Source organism: Heliconius melpomene, chromosome 11 (genome assembly GCF_056956725.1).
Source record: "Heliconius melpomene rosina isolate 202511_hmr_F chromosome 11, ASM5695672v1, whole genome shotgun sequence".
Taxonomy (NCBI): Eukaryota; Metazoa; Arthropoda; class Insecta; order Lepidoptera; family Nymphalidae; genus Heliconius; species Heliconius melpomene.
The window spans coordinates 678,248-700,838 of NC_140399.1; the positions used below are offsets into that span (position 1 = coordinate 678,248).

General features: G+C 33.0%; 1 protein-coding gene across 1 annotated transcript in view; it reads right to left on the reverse strand.

The window, feature by feature from the left end:
- Nucleotides 1–22,591, reverse strand: part of Nlg3 (Neuroligin 3) — an 86,469-nt gene that overhangs the window by 16,285 nt on the left and 47,593 nt on the right. The window contains exons 3-4 of the mRNA XM_085192411.1: nucleotides 15,476–15,631; nucleotides 7,992–8,189 (exon numbers count right to left, since the gene is read on the reverse strand). Of these exons, the coding sequence (XP_085048537.1) occupies nucleotides 7,992–8,189; nucleotides 15,476–15,631 (354 nt within the window). The remainder of the gene's footprint in view (nucleotides 1–7,991; nucleotides 8,190–15,475; nucleotides 15,632–22,591) is intronic.

The window sequence follows — 22,591 nt, forward strand, 5'->3', positions numbered from 1 at the left end:
CAGAATGCTACAGGTATAAAAGATATAGAAAAGGAATAACATTTTAAAAAATATATTAAAAAAAGTTGTATTAAAAAAACTAAAAGTTTAAACTAAACTACTAAAAAATTCAAAGAGGCGCAGGATCAAATATTGTTATGTTAAAATTTTTAAACGTACTTGAAATCATTTGTCTTTTCTTAATATGAAAAAGATCACATATAAAATTTGGTTAGGTAGATATATGAGTTCCGACAGTGAAGGTCTATCCTTCATCTATACTTGGGCGGAAAGTCCCAGACACTGCCCTAAGCTCTTTACTCTGCAAATCCATGGGTACCTGCACGATGATTTTTGATGAGGTGCTTAGCTTTTTAGCTCCACGATATATCAAGCACGTAGCAGGCAGAGGGAACCTACCTTTCGTTCCTCATGTAGCGAATCAATGAAACTATTACCCTTAACATGTCACGTTTAGAGTCACACGCTTGTGCTCCTGCGCCACGACCGGCCTTAAAGTAATTGCTTTCCAAAAATATACAAAATATTACTTTAAATATTATTGTATGACAAAAATACATTCAAACATGATCCATACATTTAACAAATTGGCCGTACGCATTATTCGACTGTAGATATTAATAAAAGAGCTCGTTAAGGTTTACTTAAATAAATGACAATGGTTTAACTTTAAACCGCACGCGAGCGTTTACGAATGAAATTCATGATATTTTAACCAATTGCAGTGGCTTTCATAAATCAGGGCGATAATATTTAAGAATTATATTATTTCAATGCGATTTTAATTGTGAATTCAAATATTTTGGTGGACTTGTGGCGTATTTGGGACCTATTAAACTTAAAGAAGATAATTTTAGGTACGGTGATTTAATAATTTAATAATTTTAATATATAATGACAAACCTGGTGACAAATGGACAGACAGGCAAACAGCGAAATTTTAGTAATGGGGTCCCGTATGTAAACGGAATACTATTTTTTTTAACCTTTACGCTGTATGCTTCTCCCATATAGCGTAGGAAGAGGCAACCTAAACTCAAGAAAGTCTTTGCCTTGTGTTGAGTGGCAGAATTTTATTTTGTTCTGCATTTCTGCCTTAATTGCAATTGTTACTATCTCTTACAAACACAATCTTCAGAGGGTATGCAGAGAACCTAGCGACAAATCATGTCCACAATTTAAAAATACGGGCAGCCAATATTGAACTTTGTTCAGAAACGCCGGAAATTTTTCAGAAAATTCCCAACAAAAAAAAGTTGAAACAACCAAATAAAATTTTGCCGCAGCGGTATTTGAGAGTATAGCTTAATTGGCCAGAGCGCTTGAGCGAAATATCCAAGAGCAACAAGTTCGAGTCTAACTACGCTTGCAAATTTATACGGAGTTAAACACAGTGATGTTAATTATATATGTGTACTGTTTTATATTCAATACAGTATAATTTTTTTTAGCTACCTCATGGTATATCCTGCAGATAACAAAGTAGGCAGAGGGAATCTGGAAACTTAGTGTTAAGATACTTCCGTTCCCCAATCCGTTTTCCTCAAATTCTAGAGGCATAGCGTGCTAAGTGGCAGAATTCAACGCCTCGCTTTGCTTCATTACCAGAGCCAGGACATGAAAATGTTAAATATTTCATTTCTTCAAGTTGGAATCGAATCCAAAACCTGTTACGTACACTAGTATACTAGAAAAAGCTCCTGCAAAAAAAAAACAAGGCCTAAATAAGTAATATAATTTTCATTATATAAATAAGTAATATAATTTTCATTATATAAATAAGTAATATAATTTTTATTATATTTCAAGACTAAGTATTTTAGGTACTTTTTCTTATTATAATAATAGTCCGGCAAAGTCCAAGTCCAAAGTAAATATTCAAATTGAAATTACACTGAAGTCTCTATTATGAAGTCACGAGACTGAACTAACTTTTAATTAAAATGTGTCACGCTTGTTTTCAGTTTCAAAGTCTACGAACATTCGTTTTACTTTGTGTAGAACAATTTGTAGTACACCAAATTATACTGACTTCTTCTACCACTTAACTATCTTTAACTAATACACTTTTTCAGTATGTAAATATAAATTTATTTGATGATAATATGTTTTTTTATGTTGTATAAAGAGACACAAAATATGTATACGATTTTGTATATTGGAGGACATAAAGAGATCCTAGCGGGACGCTCGCTTGCTTTATTTTTATTAATTATCCTTCTAAAAGAGGTAAGTTGGCGTTGTATTTTTAATTATTTTTATGTCCCTCATACATTATACAAGATAGTCAAAATATAATGAAGTAAAATAGCATAAAAGTTAAATATTTATTACTGAAAGTAATCCGCCATTCAACTTGGCGTTGCAAAAATTGAGTATAAAATGTATAAAAAAACATCTTTGCCTACCCTGTTATAAATACATCGTGAAGCTTATGTTTAATTATATATATATATTAATTAAAAAAGATATTTCCTTAACAAGAAATAGAGACGACAACTGAATCATGTTTTTAATAAGAATTTTATTTTAAAGTTTTAATTACTTTGAATACATTATTGCAAAACTTGTAGAAAATATATCCATTATAATGAGTTGATGAGATTTAGTGGTAATATTTTTAAACAAATCAGCTTCACGCTCAGTATCCCGCACACAGTAGGGTGCAGCAGGAAGAGGGAACCAATGTTAAGAGATTCCGTTTCCCACTTTCCGCCGAATTCTGAAAGCATTGTGTGTTGAGTAGCGGAACTCAACGCCGCGATTTTGCCTCGAAAGCAGAGTGTAAATTTAAATAATCGACTCGAGTGGGAACCGAAACCACAACCAGTAGCGCTTACAGTCACACTCTAGCCCCTGCGCCACGACTGTCCTTTTTTTACAAAAATAACCGTCAAAAATCTGATTTCTACCATATTTCATAGCACACATCCCTACATATAATTTATTGCGCAACCACAGCGACTGGAAGCATTATTTTCTCCTCTAATTAGAGGAAAACGGCGGAAAAGAGACAATACGTTATGTATGGTCCTAGTTCCATTGTTCGAAGCCAGCCAGGACCCGGGCGTATATATATTTATATATGTGTGTTGTCTTCATTCGAGCCATTTTAAAGATTTTTTTATTGGGGTTGCACTCCAATTAAGTGCTAATTGACATCTCTGAGTGTGTATGTCAATTAACTGTTTTGAATTGAAAATCTTTTGCTTTTTGTGACTTAACACTAGGTTCCAAAGGTACTTCTGCCTAACCTGCTATATGCGGGATACCGCATGGAACTAAAAAAAGAATAAATTTTTACTAATAGAATAAATTTCAATTTCTTAAGTTGAATGCGCTAACAATCAGAAACAACAGGCTCGTATTCAAAATTTGTTTTTATATTAAAAAGTCAATTTATCGATAAATATGTATATACCCATACAGAGTTGAATACATAGAGTTGGATACAGGTTAAAGTTAAAAAAAAGCTTCTATCTTACCTACTTTCTTATATATCAAAACGGGGACGAAGCCACAGCTCAAAATTAGTATAACACAAAAAAAAAGAAGAATAATAATGAATCCATTTCTCATATAATCATAGACTTTATATTCATTGATTGAAAAACCAATTGGGTTGTCCCAGTTTCCACTCCATTCATGCATTATGCACTATGACAGTCAGTTCTTAAATTTACATGACCGTAGGATTGATTTCAACCGTTTGATTCAAACGGAATCGAGTAATGAATCCGTTTAATATAATACTATTAACTAAGAAGATAAGCTTTTTGATTTATATATTTAAAATATATTTTTTTTTTCATTTTATTTTTCGCAGTGGAAATGAATGGAAGATATCACGGTATATATCTAGTGTTCAGACACTTGGTTTCTGTCTTATTTTTGAAATATTGAGTGTTAAGCAACGGAACTCAACACCGCGATTTGTCTTATAACCATAGCAAGAAAAATTAAATTCTCAAACCCCGTAATGGTAATCGAATCTACATCCCTCACGATTACAATGATACCTATACGCCACAACGGTTTCTATATATATCGAAACATTGTCATCCAATTAGCATCATTTCATCATAGTTCATTCGTATATAAATAATATTATTTTTTTCATACCGTGAATACCGTTCTTAGTGAATTAACATTGTTCTAATATTTTCTATAGCGTCAGCCTCTACGTCATAATACAAATGGTAATCCAGCTAAGTAAATTGCGTTTTTATTAAATGAGCGGAACTGAGTTAAACAAACTGCTTCTATGAAATAATAATAATATTTTAATATATTGTTTGTTTTGTTTTAGCTTGAGAATTGTTTAAGCATAGAAGAGTCTGACTGCAAATACGACTGTTGTGAGTCCGATTCCTAGAAATGAATGGGTTATTAATTATTTTCATTTCCTTGAATTTTCTATAAATGAAATAAATTATTCCCTCAAATGGGAATCAAACCCACAACTCTTGTGCTTACAATTAGAAGCTACACTGCACCTACATTACGTCTAAAATTGGATTACATTAATTTCTATAAAAAACTTTAAATCGACTCAATCGATTGTTTATTTTTGTCTACAATATCTCTCGGTCTAGGTTACAGTTCTACTTCCATGACTGTTCGTCACTGTTGATATGAAATTCATGACCAAATTTACATGTTCCTGTATAAATGTATTATTATATATATATATTGAAATTGTATACATATTTTTGTATAAATTTAAAAATTATTTTACGTATATTTTTTTATTTTTACACATTTCATTATTTATCTTTTATTTTGGCGCGCAGCGGTACAGTGTCTGACTGAAAACGGATAACAAAAAATATGATAACAAAAAGAAGCGTTAGGTGCCCAACAGGCAATATCTCGAAAATTGGGCGCAAAATAGAACGGAGTGTCTCAACACTAGTTTTGTTCAAGAAAGGCGACCTTCCGTAATGATAATTTGGATCCCTAATTAAAGTGCTTACCTATAAACCACAGAATAAATTCTAAATATAAAAAAAATCTATTGTTAAAATCGATGAAAGAAGTCCTAAAAATAAAATTTCAAATCCTAAGAAATAGTATTACAAAAATCCAAATAACACAAAGATTAGTAACATTTCTAACATGAAAGAGTGTTTTCTAGTACATTGTGCAATATTCCTTTTGTATTTTCAGTTTCTTGTGTATTCAAAGTATTTAATCTGTAGTGCTTACTGCAGTCCTAGGATTGCTTGAGTTCAGAAATATGCTGTTCCCATTGTGGAATATTTATGGATATTTTTTGTTAGTAATGTCGTATTTTCTCACTTCTGTGATAAGGAAATGAATAAATTATTGGAACAAATCAATATAACAGTTTCTTCTAAAGAAATCAATTTTATTATATTCGATATATTATGATTTTGCCCTATTTATGAGACATTGCCTTTTGAGTGGTGAGACTTAATGTTTCGTTATGTCTATTAAAGCATAGACATTAAAATAGTTTAAATAAAATCACTCTCAAGTGGGAATCGAAACCACAACCAACATGATCATTTACAGGCAGACTAAGCAACTATGACCTCTGTCATTAACTTAACGCAAAATTAAATATAAATCAAAACAAAACGAATTTAAAAACTAATAAAAACAATAACGATCCTATAACGCCATTTCATCAGAACTAAGACCCACATAACAATTTCTTACTTTACGACGGTCACCGAAATTTATAGCAACATCGGCGATGGCTGTTAATATAACAGACTAACAATGACACGCCTTCTTTATCCTTTTTCATAAGTGTAACATGAATATGCAAGCTTGTACCTAATAGTCGGTTTAACTTAAATTTAAAACGTTGAAAAATCTCTTACAGATTTTTTATTTGTTGGTTTGTTTTACGTTTTATTTTTTCTAGGTTCACGCTGTGATATGGCAGGGCAGGTAAAGTAGAAAATGAGGTTCCCTGGAATGGTGGAACTCGACGCCGCACTATGTCTTGATAATGAGATTAATACTCTCCTCCGGTTAAGGTTTTAATCCAGAACCGTTGAGGTTCCAGTCAGAACGATCTAAAAAATGGGTTTGAATTGATATATTCTCACCTGGCACGCTCGGAATACCATAAATTAATAATTGAACTGAACTGAAGTGACATATTAGTATATTTATTTGCAAAATTTTGAGTCTTGCAACACAGTAATATAAGAACTATAATGGTTTACGATTTATTTTATGTAAATATAAATATGAATAATTATTTATTTTATTATTAATGGTAAGCAGAGGGAACCTAGTGTAGAGAAGACATTCCATTTCCCACTTTTCGCCTAATTTTCTCGTCTCGTTAAGTAGTCTAAATCAATGGCGTGATATATCTATCAAATTTAAAAATAATTTATACCCCTAAAAGCATTAGCAATCAAGCTTTAGCATAAAAGATAGTAGACAAAACCTTAAGACCTATCCAAACTGATCAAGGACATAAAATCATTACCAGATTTCATTTGACTAACACTCGAAAGCCATAGTCAACAACGACATCCTCTAATATCCACCAGCTTAGCTGACATCGCTTTTCCTCCACTCCACTTTTATGGTATACCAACAGTCCTATGTAAACTGACTCCACGATATTAGCTTATTCAAGTTGGTACAAATAACACAATCTGCCCTAAATACTTGCTATGATACGTTGTTTGGTGGCCTTGCTGTTGTCTATGATGTTTGTAAAGTAACTATATGGTATTAGTTTATTTTGGTTATAGGGTATTTGGTTAGCGGAGTAGATCTAGATTAAGTTACAATTTACATGTAAGTAAGTTTTTTTAATAAAAAAGATTTTTTTCGCAAGGACTCGGATTCCCAGTCAAGTAACGAGGCAAAACGAGGCGATGACTGATGAGCTTCCCCACTCAATACGCAAGCCTCCAGAATTTAGGAGAAAGTAGGTAACAGAAGTATGTTAATGAAGAATCAAGTGTTTACACTAGATCCCCAGGTTCCCTCTGCTTACTCTGTTTCGAGAGAAATACAGCGTGAAAGTAAAAAAAAAATTAACCATACAATCTTTCTCACCACTTGATCAAGCAAATTAAAGTAAATGCTAAACACACTACTTAGAAGGGTTCATTTGCATAATAACTGAACGGATGAAATAGGACGGGCTTAGCCAGACTTAAACTGTAACCCCTTAGGGAAGATTAGTGTATCCACTAACTAATACCGTATCGATTTTAATGTAAAGCCCATATATGATATGTTGGAACAATTTGGCCTAACTGATTAAATTCTCTTGATTAAACTAACTGATTAGTTTCACTGTAAACGCGATGATGATGAATGGATTCGATTTCCACTAGGAATGATTTGTTTTAATTTCTTCACGTTCTTTGGTAACAAGATAAAACTTGAAATTGGGTTCCGCCACGCCACGTTCCACGGTTCCGACACACCAGTCACCACGCAATACCATTACAGCGGTGCATGGGGAACGAAATGTCTTAGCATTAGGTTCCCTCTGTTTACCCTACTGTATGCGAGATACAGCGTGAAGCTAAAAGAATGTCTAATTATACCAGTTTTAAAATACAAAGTTCTTGTAAGACTGATTAATTGAGCATCGAAGTTACGGACTATTGGGAAAAGTAAATGAAATATAAGGTAATATCACAAATTGCTTAGAAAACGTGTTTACCCGGTTACGTTAATGCAGGGTGAGGTTGACTCATATTTTGTGACGTAGGTAAGAAATAACTGAGAAGTTACTTTATTTTCCTTTTTATCGAGTTTGAATTATAGTGTGTGATGAATCCCAATATAATTTATGTTACCAGAATGGAGAAACGAAAATTTCTTAATTTTTATACTTTATTTCGCTTATAGCGGGGCGGGCAGAGAAAACTTAGTGTTAAGACACATCGTTCTCCGTTTTCCGCCCGAATTCGAGACATGGTATGTTGAGTGCTGTAACTCAACGCTGCAGACAAAAGAAGAAAGAAAAAACTTCATACCTTCAGGAACAGCAAGAGAAGTGAGCAGGAAGTGAACACAGGCAGCTCCAGTACCGTGGCCCATTAGTGTAACGTTAGTAGGATCTCCACCGAAGACGGCGACGTTTTCTTTGATCCAATGAAGAGCTGCTATCTGGTCCATTAAGCCGTAGTTAGCGGGAGACCGTGGATAGTCATCTGATCGAGGGTTCAAGAAGCCTGGTGGAAGACAAAAGTTATATTAATTAACACTGCCTTGCACAATTATTTTGTATTACGTTTAACAGGGGGCGATTCTCTCACAGGGCAATTTATTATTGTCATTTCCTCGCTCTCTTATATGATACAGCGCGGTGTTTAGTTCCGCTACTTGATACGCAATGACAAGAAATGAACATTCGAATACAAAAAACAAATAATAAAATATAATAGGTGTAAATTACATAATATAAAAATTATATTTACAATTTCAGTTCTAATTTCATTTACAATGCTTTTAGAGTGTCGAAAATGAGTATTACACAACATTTCTCATTCAGTCGAGTTTTAGCATCGGAAAGACCGCATAAAGGTCACTGCGAACATTTCCTGGTATGTTAGTTGGTGTAGATTTAATAAGTTTTAATTAAATTTCTTTAGTACACCTATTCATATAATTGTGGCCAGTTGTGAGGCACGGCAGGCTCTGGGTTCGATTCCAACTCGAGAAAATTTAATATTTTCGTTTCGTTGCTCCGTTTTTTTCCTTGTTACTAGAATGAGAAAATAAAAATATTGATTATTCATTCCCCGAGTAGGAATCGAACCCACAACCGTCGAGTTTACAGTCGCACGCTTATACTGCGCCGCGAGGGACGAATTATACTTAATAAAATATTTTTCATAAAAATATTTTATCATTGTGTTATTCTTTAGTAGCTTTAGTAGATACTTATTATTGAATACATATTCCTTTTATTGAATTTAGCTTTGATGTTGACTTAAGTCAGTATTAAGAGAATTCGTTTTGTTATAAATTTTTCCTTCAGTAGAACACATCGCTGTCATTCGAGGCTATTGTGGCAGAGCATTTGATTGTAAATGCGACGTATTTGAGTTCAATTCCCACTCATGGGAATTGATTATTTTCATTTTTTGTTGTTATAATAAGATAAAATGTGTCTTATAGTTTCGCCATTCAATATGCAATGTCTCGTAAAATTGGACTAGAAATGGACAGCAGAATGTCTTTACTAAAATACATGCAAAATTGCACCTACATTAACCTACTTTCATAGTTCCTCTCACGTATCATGATATTATAATTATTTAATGAAATACTTGACATTGCAAGCTGTCTCATAATATTCACGAGTTAGTCGACATTTTGATACAAGCTTCCCTTTATCGTCAAAAGGATGCCAAGAAAGAGTTGCATTGTTTGGTAGCAGGGTCGCTATTCATAAAAATACCTTACATTCCATAGATGTTGCTTTAGAACTTTTTTACATATTAAACATGTATTTTTTCATAATTTTTAATAGTTATCATTGATAATAATGATAAAATAGAATAACGAAGTATAAACTTCATTATTAATAGATAAAAATTTAAAGCTACGATATTTATTTTTATAATGTAATATTATCCCGCATGTAGGTAAGGTAAGCGAGGGAACCCTAGGTAAGTGAGGGAACCTTGTTTCAGACATTCCGTTCTCCATTTTCCATAATTTTTTTCAAGGCATTGTGTCTTGAATGTCGGTGTCAATGCCGCGCTTTTTGGCTCGGTACCAGAGAAGAAATGATAATATTAAATATTTCATCTTCTGGATTGGGAATCGAAGCCACTTTACGTTTACAGTCACGAGCTTATGCCCTTGCCACTTCTCGCCTAGAAATTTTAATAATAATAAAAATATAATTAATTAATTAATAAAACAAGCAAATCGATATTAACTCATAAAATTTGTTAGCAACTTACCAACAAGCCTAAGTAGTAAGATTCAATTAAAATCTAAGAATAAATACGAAATTTGCAAGGAAATTGTTACGGCAACTTTGTGTAAATTATAACGAGACGTAGTTAATATAAATTGCTTCGATGAAAACATTTTGTTGGATAGAAAGCCAATTTGGAAATTGACGCATTATATATTTTAATCGTTATGCTTGTTTATTACGAAACAAGTTTATTTCTCGATTCTTATTAAACTAGCTTACACGTTGTGTTCCGCACCTATCAGGGTACGTAGACGAAACCTACTGTTAAGAAACTCTTTCCTTATTAAGACACTTCCGTTTTTCACTTTCGGCCGAATTCTAGAGGCATTACGTGTTGATTGGCAAAACTCAACGCCGTTTACGCCGGTAACTCAATAACATTCGGACTCTTTAGGCATGTGGCAGATGTGTCCGGCCCAGTCCCATTGCACCGTAGCGACTTTAACACCCACGTCAGATTTTTGTGCGAGAGCGCACAGTTCGGTGTTTCGGAATAGTATTTAGTTTGAGTAGTACTTTTAAAAACAAAAGGCTGTTTCCAAAATTTAGCTTTACGCTTTATACCGTAAGATAGGCAGAGAAAACCTAGTGTTAAAGCACTTCTGTAAGCAGGAAAAAATATTCTAAATTATTACCACAAATTGTTACACTTTATTGGTCCTAGCTTTGGTCACAATTCTTTAGTTGGTAAGACCAATCTAAAAATTGGAACCAAAATTGGATAACTTGTGGATTATGATATTATAGAAGCTCAAATCTAACGTCCATTTCAAATATTGGTGCAAGACTGGCGTTAGCTTTAAGTAATACTACGTTCATAGTTTCATAAATAGAGGTATATGACCAAGTGATTTCATAAAAATAGTCGAATAAGAAACTTGTAAGTTTATTTTCTGGTAATACAAATATATTTTTGTATGTAATAAATTAATTTTTAACAAAAAGAAAAACCGACTTCTAACAACGAACTAAAAAGTGAAAAATAATTATATACCTAAAGATTTTGTAATTTTGAAGTCGGTGCCAATGCCAAGTAAAACAAACAGGCTTAGTAATTAGATATTGTAGTAAGGGTGTTGTAGCATTAGTTTGACACCGACTTCAAAATTACAAAATCTTTATATAATTATTTTTCACTTTTTAGTTCGTTGTTAGAAGTCGGTTTTTCTTTTTGTTAAAAATTAATTTATTTTACGATTTTTTAGTGATGGGTAGATCTTAAAAAGATGCTTCTTAAACGAGTGGTGATGGTGGTGGTAGTGGTTGTGATTGTTCTTTGTAAAACTTCATTTAATTAGCTATTATTTTTGTGCAAAGTTACATTTTGGTATATTGACAAGAACATACATAAAAAGTATTCGGGTGAATTCGATATCTCCCTTTTTTGAAGTTGGTTGAAAATGAGAACATTATTTTTTTTGAGATTGGTTGTAAAGAAATGCAACGATCAGGAATCTCACCTCTGACATCAATTTAAAAAGTTTTTGCTTGTAACTATTACAGTATAATCAATTTTTTACCAAAAAAAAACAAACTTTCTCAATTTTCACCGGATTCCATAATCGGAACCTAACCAAACTTTCACCAAATTATCCTTGAAGTGTATCCTTTCAAATAAAAAAAGAATCATCAAAATCGGTTAGCGCGACATTGAGTTATTCGGCTATTTGTCACGCACATACATATGTGATTTTCTCATAGATACCATTGTCAGACATGGACCAAAAAAAAATGGGACCATTCGGGAAGCTTCACCTTTTAAATAAAAAAAAAATTATCAAAATCGGTTCACCCAGTCAAAAGCTATGAGGTAACAAACATAAAAAAAAAAAATAAAAAATAAAAAAATAAAAAAAATACAGTCGAATTGATAACCTCCTTTTCTTACAGAAATCGGTTAAAAATGAAAGGAGATAATTCTAGTAAAAAGATTGTTTTATTATTTTACATATTGTGTTTTTAGGCCATTCGTGGCACAGGAGGTACAAGCGTGTGACTGTAAATAGGCTGTAGACAGGTTATGGAAGTATATTGTGTTATCCTTCCAGCTTTCTCGAACTAACTTTTTTAATTAACTAATTCTCTGTTGATTTATTTTTTATATATTACTCGTATTATAATTATATTTATATACTATTTTTTTTACAGTTTTTTAGGATTTTGTGACACATCCTGTCCTAAAACTGTCTTAAAAACAACATAAAATATTTTAAATAGGACATTTCAAGTGTTTGATTTAACTGATGTAGATGAATTTTGAACATCACCAGTGAGATATATCTAAAATACATCACAAAAAATCTTGTTATTTCGAAACCAGTTTGAAAATCCGCTTCTCGGGAAGAAAAAGGCAATAACAGGCTAATGTCGTAAAAAACTTAAAGTAAGAATATTTTGAGCCACCAGTGAAGTGAAATTGGCCAAGCTTAACACAATATTAGCCTTTCATGCGAAAATTTGGAGGAAAATTTTTTAAAGAGACAAAGTTGGCGAGTTGAGGACTCAATTTCTGTACGGCTATTGTTCGCAAAAATGAGAAAAAATATTCAATTTTGCTTCTTAGGAAGTCTTGATGTGTATAAATAAGGTTCCTAAGTTCGAATATTACATGTTTCTTATAAATAAATATTCTTATAGACATTAAAGGGAAGGAATGGTAAAATGAAGTATTTCTCTTTTCAATCCTCTATTAAGGCATCGGCTTAGGTTAGGCCACTTAATAAATAACGTCTGGAATTTTAGAGGTATGTAGAAAACGGTATATCTTGACACTATCTTCACTCCCATCCTGTTACGTGTATATGCGAGAGAGAATATTGTGGATCAATTTTTTTTGTGTTAAACTTTTAGCAGAAGAAACCTGGGGATATTAACACTAGGGTGAACCATCGAACGTATCTATCCTCCGCCGAATCCTGGACACACTGCATGTTGAGTGGTGGAATTCAACGCCGCGCTTTGCCTCGATACCAGAGCAAAGACATAAGAATATTAAATATTTAATTTCCATTACTAGGAATCAAACTCACAATCCAACGCATCTACCCACCCAGAATGACACGACTGACCTCAAGCTCAAGTTATACCTATATTTTTTTCTGATTTGAAATTTAAATTTCAAAATACAGCTATACGCAAAATCCTACTTAATTTGTCAATTTAAGCTTAGTAGTACTTAGTACTACTAAAATAAACGAAGTATTCTTTTACTAAGTTCTTTCCGCTTACATTATATAAGATGGTTCCAACATCTTAATTTTATCTTACGTTTTATGATCTAAGAACAAAAAGGCTATAAAAGTAAAGTAAATTACTATAGCAATAACGTCAAGATTTATTTTTATAGGTCACTGGGACATATGAAACCAATTATTGATTTTACTCGTCTCTTATAAAGTGGAAAAGACTATATTGAGTTGCTTGTTCTTACAATTGTTTACTTTGGTGAAATATAAGATACAGACGTAACAAAAAGATTTTTAAAAAAAATCAAGCTTTCTAAAGATAATATTTAGTGTCTACATTTTTTCATTTGATATCCAAATTAGGTGGATTGTGCAAATATTTATAGTCCGTTATTTTATGGCGGCCATTTTGCATTGAAAACAATATTGATTATATGTAACTTTATTGTCATCAGAACTGAAGTCGTAATCTAAATTTCAGCGTAATCGGAAACTGGAAAGTGGGACAAATTGAGCTTGCAAAATTTCACACACATCAATTAATATGGCAAGTTAAATAAAATCGTGTAATAGGTGAAACTAAATAAAAACTTGTTAAAAGAAACAAAGACGAATTGGGTTTTGTCATGAATGGTTCCGTAGTATTAAGATTATATAAGGGATTGGCATAGGTAGAGAGTGGCATGTACTATCATATTTCTGGAAAACAGAACTCGGGTGCCAGAAACGTAGGTTTCCAGGTTCTCTCTACCTACCCTGCTATGTGCAGGATATTATCTAGTTGTAAAAAGCATGTAAGTCTTGATAAAAATATATGGCTTAGTGGTCAGAGCGTTTGAAATGGGGGGGTAAATTTAAGATTCGGCATGTAAATTAAAATTAAGAGGTTAAAGTAAAGGTTAAAAGAGGTTTCTTTCAATACGAACTAATAATTTATTTATTTATTTATTTATTTTATATACTTCTAGTATATATATTTATGTTATGTGTGTTGTATATATCGTTTTTAATTCTCGTGTATTGACATAATTATTTTTTCCCACGCACTATGCCCGCACCCCTGTCTATCTATTCCTACAATTCGGTTGCCTGGAAGAGATCACTTTTAGTGATAAGGCCGCCTTTTTCACATTTTATTATTTTTTATTTTTTTTAAGCTATTGTAAATTTTAATTTTGCTATGTATTATGGTGTGAAATAAAGAGTTTATTATTATTATTATTATTATTAATTTTTGGGATCAGCGCGTTTAACTAAATACAATCTCAGCTTTATAATATTAGCGGAGATGAGCATACGTCGACCTGAATGCAGTGAAGGTCAATGATGCTTGCTTGTTTTTCATAATAATGCGCCAAGTATTTCTTTTTGGTTTATTTTAAACGTAAATATAATTGTATACTTAGCATTACAATGTACTCTATTCATTATTAACATGAAGACAGAGGTCAGTCGTCGCGCAAGAACAGCAGCAACAAACAGGTCGTGGGTTCTATTCCCATATTTAATATTTTCACGGGGAAACACAAGTATTTTAGCAAGCTAGGTTCCCTCTGCCACCCTGCTGCCTGCGGGATACAGCGTGAAGATAACAAACTATATTTAACTAATAAAATATATTTCCTGACTATGCGGCTTTGTCGTAAAATGTAACTAGAACTGGCAGTAAATGTCCTTTCATACGTATAATATAATAGTAAATGGCATAAACTGCCCATTTAAACCAAAATTGGGGACATGAGACTGTGTTATGGTCATTTTGTTATGATAATGCCGTGGATTAGCTGGGAATTATATATTTGGGGGTGATAATTAGCTTTCGTTTTAATTAGCACGCATTTTTCCAATTTATGGAATAAACAGAAAAAATATAGTTTTTTTAGCTTCACGCTGAATTCCACACATTTCAGGTTAGGTAAAGGGAACATGGGAATATAGTGTTAAGATATTCTGTTTCCATTAAGACACTTCCGATTTCCGCTATTTTATGGAGGCATTATGTGTTGAGTGCAGGAAAAGATATATTTTATAAGCACGGCGTTGAGTTCTGGCACTCAACACGCATTGCCTCAAAAATTTGGCAAAAAGTGAGGAACGACGTCTTCATGGGGATGGTTTTAATACTAGCTTCCCAGGCTCTCCTACCCTGATATATAAATAACAGCTTCCACATCGCAATAACACGTAGGCTACAACATGTGTAAAGGCTTCGTATAACTAATTTAATACAATAATAAGTTTAAATTAACTAATATTTATACTAACATAATATCACAATAAGTTTAAGCGGGCGAAGCCGCATGTGGATTACCAATACTTTAAAAAAATATATACATACCCAAAATCCCCAATCTGTAGTTAATAGTAACCACGACAAGACCAGCGTGCGACGCTAGAACCGTCCCGTCATATGGGTTCCCTGAACTCCATTCATAGCTTTCACCGTGGACGAACACCAGCACTGGGTACCTCGCTACTGCATCACGTACACCTGCTGAAGAGAAAAAGTAGGGTTAAAAACCCAGTTGCTCAAAAATATCATGGTTTTTAACCGACTTCAAAGGAAGAGGTTATCAGTTACAGATCATACGGCCATCAGACGGTCTTAATGTCATTATTTAGTTGTATGGTGTTATTTTTTTACTAGCTTTTTTGTTAGTTAGTCAAATCTTAAATGAATTTTAAAGGAGTTAATCAACGTTTCGTCCGACCGTGAAGTCAAATTTTTCATACAAACTAAATTTAGTCTCTCACAATGTGCAACCTCAAAAACTAAACTAGAACGAAATTGAACGGCAGTCCATTAAAATACAGGAGTGTATTTATTTTCTTCAAATATATTAAATTACTACATGATATAATGTACTACATGAAAATTTAAAATGAGACCATTGTCTCGCATGGGCACAATCGTCAAACTATAAACGTGAGCATTGTGGGTTCGATTCCCACTCGGGGGGATTAAATAATTAATATTTTCATTTCATCGCTCTAGTAACGAGGTCTAAGCTGTATCCCGTATATAGCACGGTAAGCGGAGGGAACCTCGGTGTTTTATATCTTGTGTCTATCTTTTCGAGATATTGCGTGTTGATTGGTGCATGCCGAGAACTGCCCCAGTGGAAATCAAACCCACATTATCCCACTGCGCCATGAGGGCGACTGTTTTATATTCTTATCTATTATGCCACAAGAATTTGAATACTGCTAATTTAAATTTGTTTTATTTGAGTATAGCGTGACATTCAAACGTTATGACTTAGAACATCTAATTTTATTTATGTTGAAACTAATATTAACTTCCAAGTATCACGCTTTGCCACCATAAAATCATCGTATACAGCATTTTTAATACTTATTTTAATAAATCAAAGTTTATTGTTTAGATATTCATATTTTTTATGATTTTTTTATAAGAAAAGAGCGTTTGTTGAACTTAACGCTTTATAAATGGGGGGTATATCAGGGTATGCAAAGATAATCGTGACACTGAGATTTAGAATTTGTTGAGAAGCTGCCCGACTTGGGATATGATTCACAACAATCCTTGTTTTAATTAGATGCTTCTTGTAATCAAAGTTGTTGATAGGTGATTTATTTAAAGAAATACTATAAGAAGATCTTTAACATAATATAATTGAATAATAAGATGTTTGATTATATTGCAAGAATTATAGTTCTGCGAGACAAGTAAGAAATTGTTGGCGGTAGTTTGGTATTATCATTATGTCAACTGGCAGACGCATGTCAAATGTGACCGCGGATTATTGCAAAGGGTTTAAAACGTCGAACTTTCAAAAATGTGTAATTATTTTAGTTAAAGATTTTTCTTTTAAAATTAAATACAAATATTTTTTTATATTTATATAGTACCAGTAAATTTAGTAAAATCGTAAATTTTTATCACAAACTAAAACACTTTCACAACAGTATACGTATACGAGAACATAAAAATACTCTAAAATTGACGTTCTTACAAAGTAATATAGCTAAATCACAGCGACAATGACCGACGATATAAAAAGAGAATAGCGAGCGTATGATCCCATTACGTTAAATGGCGGACTTTAATGAAACGGTCTCCTGCCGTCAGTTCATGTCCACTTTTTGTAATTTACACGGATTTTTAGGTATTCTTTTTTTTTAGTGATTCAACACTCTATTCTATGCGTTTTCCTTAATTTTTGTGTTTGAAGAGCGTGGAAATAAAAATTTGTCCCTGCACCACGACTGGCCTTAAATTAGTAAAACAAACCTCCGGTTATTAGAAGAACCAACACATTTTGAAAAAGGTAGAAACCAAGTTAGTGATAAAATGCTTCATTCGTAACTTTCTGTCCTAATATAACGATATATTGCAGGTTGAGTGGCGGAACTCAACGCCGGGTTCTATCGTGTTATCAGAACGGGGATTTAAAATTAATTCACTTCCCCGACAGGTAATCGAACCCACAACCATCGCATACACAGACAGAATCATGACCTCAAATTTAACAAGTATTATACATTCCAATAAAAGTAAATCTCAAACAACATGAAGTCGGCAAACAATCAAAGTAAATTTTTCGTATACGTCAAAAGTAATAAAAGGCACAATAATAAAACTAACTACGACGAAACAATTTATGAAACTTCTGCTCTAACTAATATTGGATACATATTGGAAAACTCATATGTTTGTAGTGGGAGTGTCATAGCGGCTGTCTGTGTGATGCTAGATAGATAGTTTGAAATGAGCTGGCGCTTGTAAGAGTTAGGAATAGAAATGTAATATAACAACTTAAATATTCTTTTTTTTGGTTACACGCTGTATCCTGTTAGAATCACCAGACGTAACCTGTTAAGATACCAATAAAGAACTTCTGTTCTCCACTTTAACCAAAATTCTCGAAACTTTGCGTAATGCGTGGTGGAGATGAACGCTGCGCTCTTGTCTCGTTTTCAGCGCGAGGAAATGTAAATATTAAATATTTCAATCTTTCGAGCAGGAATCAAAGCTACAACTATTACGTTTACAATCGTACGCTAGTTTCCCTGCGCTACAACGGCATCTAGAGTTTGGAGAGGTCTAGAGAATATAATATTAATTATAGAAAAATATAGATGCAAATTTATTTTTATATAGTTGGTAAACACTAAGAAAAATATCAACAAAATCCCGCAATATTTGTCCACTTTTATCTCTAACTTCTAATTTGGCTGCTATCTGTTCTATTAATATAAACGACCTTGTTTCATCCTATTTCATTAATCAGATAAGCTCCTTACAGACACATTGAACGACCGTTTGCCTTTATTGGTTAGGAAGCGCTAATAAAATAACATATTGATATCATTTGGTACTCGGTAGAGACAAATTTGCGCTACAGTTGTTTAGATTGTTTTGAATTAAAAAGACTTTCACGCTCTTTCCCGCATATAAAGCATAGGGAATCTAGTCTATTTTTCGTTAAATCTTTCGAGATATTTTATTTTGAGTGACTAAACTCAAGGTAGCCCTTTGCCATGTTAGCATAAGGAGGAAATGGCAATAAAAATAATTAATTTACCCTTTTTGCATTGGATTTGAACCCAGAACCGAGTTTGAAACAGAAGAATATAACATGCTGAGCCTAATTCTTGCAAATCAAAACACACTTGCAAAAACTGAATCTCGTGCTTTGCCTCGTTATCTGAGCGAAGAAATGAAAATATTAAATATTCACTGAGTGGGAATCGAACCCATAATCGTTACATTTTCAATCATAGTAAACATAATAAACGAAGAGATTTTTGTAATTTCCAATTAAAATGACTTTAATTTAGCAAAGATTAATTGTAAACAGAGATTTTCGGGTAATTCACAAGTTTTACTTTATTTGTTTTGAGAAGCTTTACAATCCAATTATGATTTACAGATTTATAGTTCTTACTTTAATTATTTTAGTCTAACTTTGGAAGATAACTTTTACTCTGTTCGTTATATAAAATGCTATTTTCCATTTTCTGAATGAAAAGTTTATTATCTGTTTAGAGAGCGACTAAAAATAGTATGAAGGGTAGATTCAAGGTACTATGAGGATAAATAATGATGTAATAAAAATATCTTCTTTTTTGCGCTTCACGCTGTTGTTGCTGTTACCCTTTTTTTGCCAAATTCTGGAGACATTGAGTGGTGGAACTTTACCTCGTTACCAGAGCGAGGAAATGAAAATATTTAATATCCTCGTGAATTGAACCCACAACCAGTCGCGTTTACAGTGGTACGCTTCTGACTCTGTGCCACGAATAGCCTCAATTCTCTTTTTTCGTTGATTTAATCTTACTTATAAGATTGATTGATTTTAGACTTGTGGTTAGACAAAGAATTTGATTTTTAAAAAACTTGCACAAAATAAAACTCATTTTTCCGCTTTATAGAGTAGGCAGAGAGGGTTACCATTTAGTAGGTTTAGCAGTTATTTGGAGAGTAAAGCCAAATTGACAATAGACTTATACTTTATAAGGCTGACGTCCATCCTTATGTGAAGTACTCTTCCAACCTATGGGCCAGTGCCGTAAGTATCAACTAAAACCACTTTACTCCACAAACGTCAGACAATTTGAATTGCCGATGATCGCAAACTTACAAACGGATTAATGAATTCTGGTTCTTTGTGAGCATTGGTACTCTAATGGTATTTTATTAACTTTACTATGGGAAATGCTTTCATTCGGTGCAGTTCAATTATTCCATTTGCTGCTACGAACCTCTTTTACCACCTCAGAAAGAGATCTCATGCGCACCACCTGGATGCATGGTCTGCACTTAAAGTATGTACGTACGTTAAAGTAATTCTTTTTGTTTGTAATCAAGCTGTGGAATGTTCTTCCTCCTAATGTGTTTCAGGAACACAACTTCGGGGCATAATTTCTAGGTTTTCAAGCTAAGAGTATACCATCATTGTCAAGACTGGCATCGCGTCTGCAAACCTTTCAGGTCACATTCGGTTCCTCTTACCATCAGATGGCCCTTCGCCTTTTTTTGTTAAAAAGAACGAGAGAAACCAGGCCTTTACAAGGCACCTTCGCTCCTCCACTTTATGAAAGAGAACATCAGAAAAGTATAAAAAATAAACTCGACATTTAACACGACATATTCACACACAATTTTTTAAAATTCAATTCTTTGTCGTCTTTTATACTATTCCTTTCGTACCAAGTGAAAAATATAAAATAAAAGCGTATCGGAACGAAAACTTCGCATCTTCTATTCAAATGTTAAACAAAAAAGACGTATCTAGAAGGTTCAGCATTGGCAAGGCTTATCGCAAGGATAAATCGAGGGTAGGGATAAATCAAGTTTTGTAATATTTTAAAGGAAATGAATCGGGTTTTTTTGTAGAACTTTAAGAATCTTGGCAAGAATATAAGTGTTTTGAGATTAAAAGAGACTAATATTTAATGTAAGCAGCTTTACGCTTTTTCCCTCACAACAGAGTCAGTACAAACTTACTGATAAAATTTTCTTAAAAACTTATGCTTAATTTGATTAAGTATTTTTGTTTCTTTGTTTACTTAAATATTAAAAAATATTTACCAATTTTTCACTATAAATGCGTCGCTTGTGGGTCCCTATTTGGTGTAAAGTTGGGAACGTAAGTGTCCTAATGGGAACGGAGTATCTTGACACTAGTTTCTTAGGCTCCCTTAGACTTTTCTGACGTGTGCGGGGATAGAACTGGTAGTTAAAAAAATAAATAAATAAAAAATTAACAAAATAGTGTACAGCGATTCAAATATCAAATGAATTTGAAATATTTCACACAAACATACATATCTATATTCCGCTCTGATAACTCAATGAATAATTTGAACCTAATTTAACAAAATATGGAATTTAAACACATAGCTCGATAAAACAATGCCCAAATCCGATTTCCATCAATTACAAATTGGCAAATATGGTCGATGCGTTTGGCGTCGGCATTAATCAAACGAGGGTCGGGCCAAGTAGGTCAGTAAGCAAGTCAATACATTTACAGAAACAAAAACCCCAAAGGTAATACCTAGTGTATGGCGTACGTTACAGTGTAGCGACTGAATGTAGGTAATAAATTATGATCTTGGGGGAAATATAACAAGATTACAATGTTAGATTTTCTAAATAATAGATAGGTAAAATTGTATGAGAATGGCAAAATAAGGGTTAAGTAAAAACGTTATTTTATAGCAAAGATATAAAATATTGTTATTAGGGTTCCGTACCTGATACTTATGGAAAAACAGAACTTTTATCGGATTACTTTATTTTGCATTTCTCATACAAAATGAGTGCATACGTCCGCAAATTTAAGTGTGTAAAATATTATGGAAAATATATTTTAAATCTCCCGTTCTTTTTTTAAATAGACTATATTTAAAAAAGATTAACTACTTTTTTTCCCATTTACTTTTATTATGAACATTACGCGTACCATTAAATTGCTTACACAATTATTTTATATTCCTGCTCCGACAGGCCCCAGCGTGAAACTGATTTCCACTACTCAAGTTGCAGTGAAGGGTGCGTAGCTAAAATAGCGTATGGCTCTTCATACCTCTAGCTCTAGCTTTTAACATCTGGTAAAATCAGCTTCATCATAACATGGACCAAATAACTAGGAAACATTACCAAAAACATGCACACATACAGATACCTAATTGATTGGTACGAACTGACAGAATAAATTCCCACCGTTGTATTTGCGGAACTCATTTATACGGATTTATAGCGCGACGTGACTAATGCACGGCAGCGTTTATTCACCCTAACGAGGTATTACATTATGAAATTAGGCTTGAATTTTGTATTTTATTTGATGGATTGTATTAATAATTTCTCTTAAATTTATGGGATCAGCAGTTAGCGAGTGATGGAATAGATTATATGGATGTATAGAAGTAATGAGGATATCGTGGTGCAGGGAAACAACGATTGATTGTAAGTGCGATGGTTGTAGATTCAATCTCTCCTCAAAGTAATGAACTATTTTTATTTTCTTCGCTCTGGTACCAAAATGAGGTGACATTGGGGTCCACCACTTAACACACAATGCTTCAAAAATGGTGTGTTCTGTTCCTTTTCTGTTGAATTCTGGAGGCATAGCCTGTTGGAAGGCGAAAGTCAATGTCACAGATTGCCTGTGCGAAAAATGTTAAATCTTAAAATTTTCATTCCCTCGAGTGGGGATTGAACCCATAACAGTCGCGTTTAGAGTTACACGCTTCTGCCCCTGTACCACGTCAGTCTCTTTACAAATCTATTATGACTAATATCAATATTATACTTTTTATAATATACTTTTAATATCAAAACGTTTTAAATGTAAAGTCCTTTTAAAACAGTAGCATTTTTTTTGTTGTATTTTTAAGCATATCTGAAACAAAGCACGTCAGTTGTCTAGACGGTTTTCAATTTTTAGCCTAAAAGCTTTCTAAAATTAACCGCACTTTA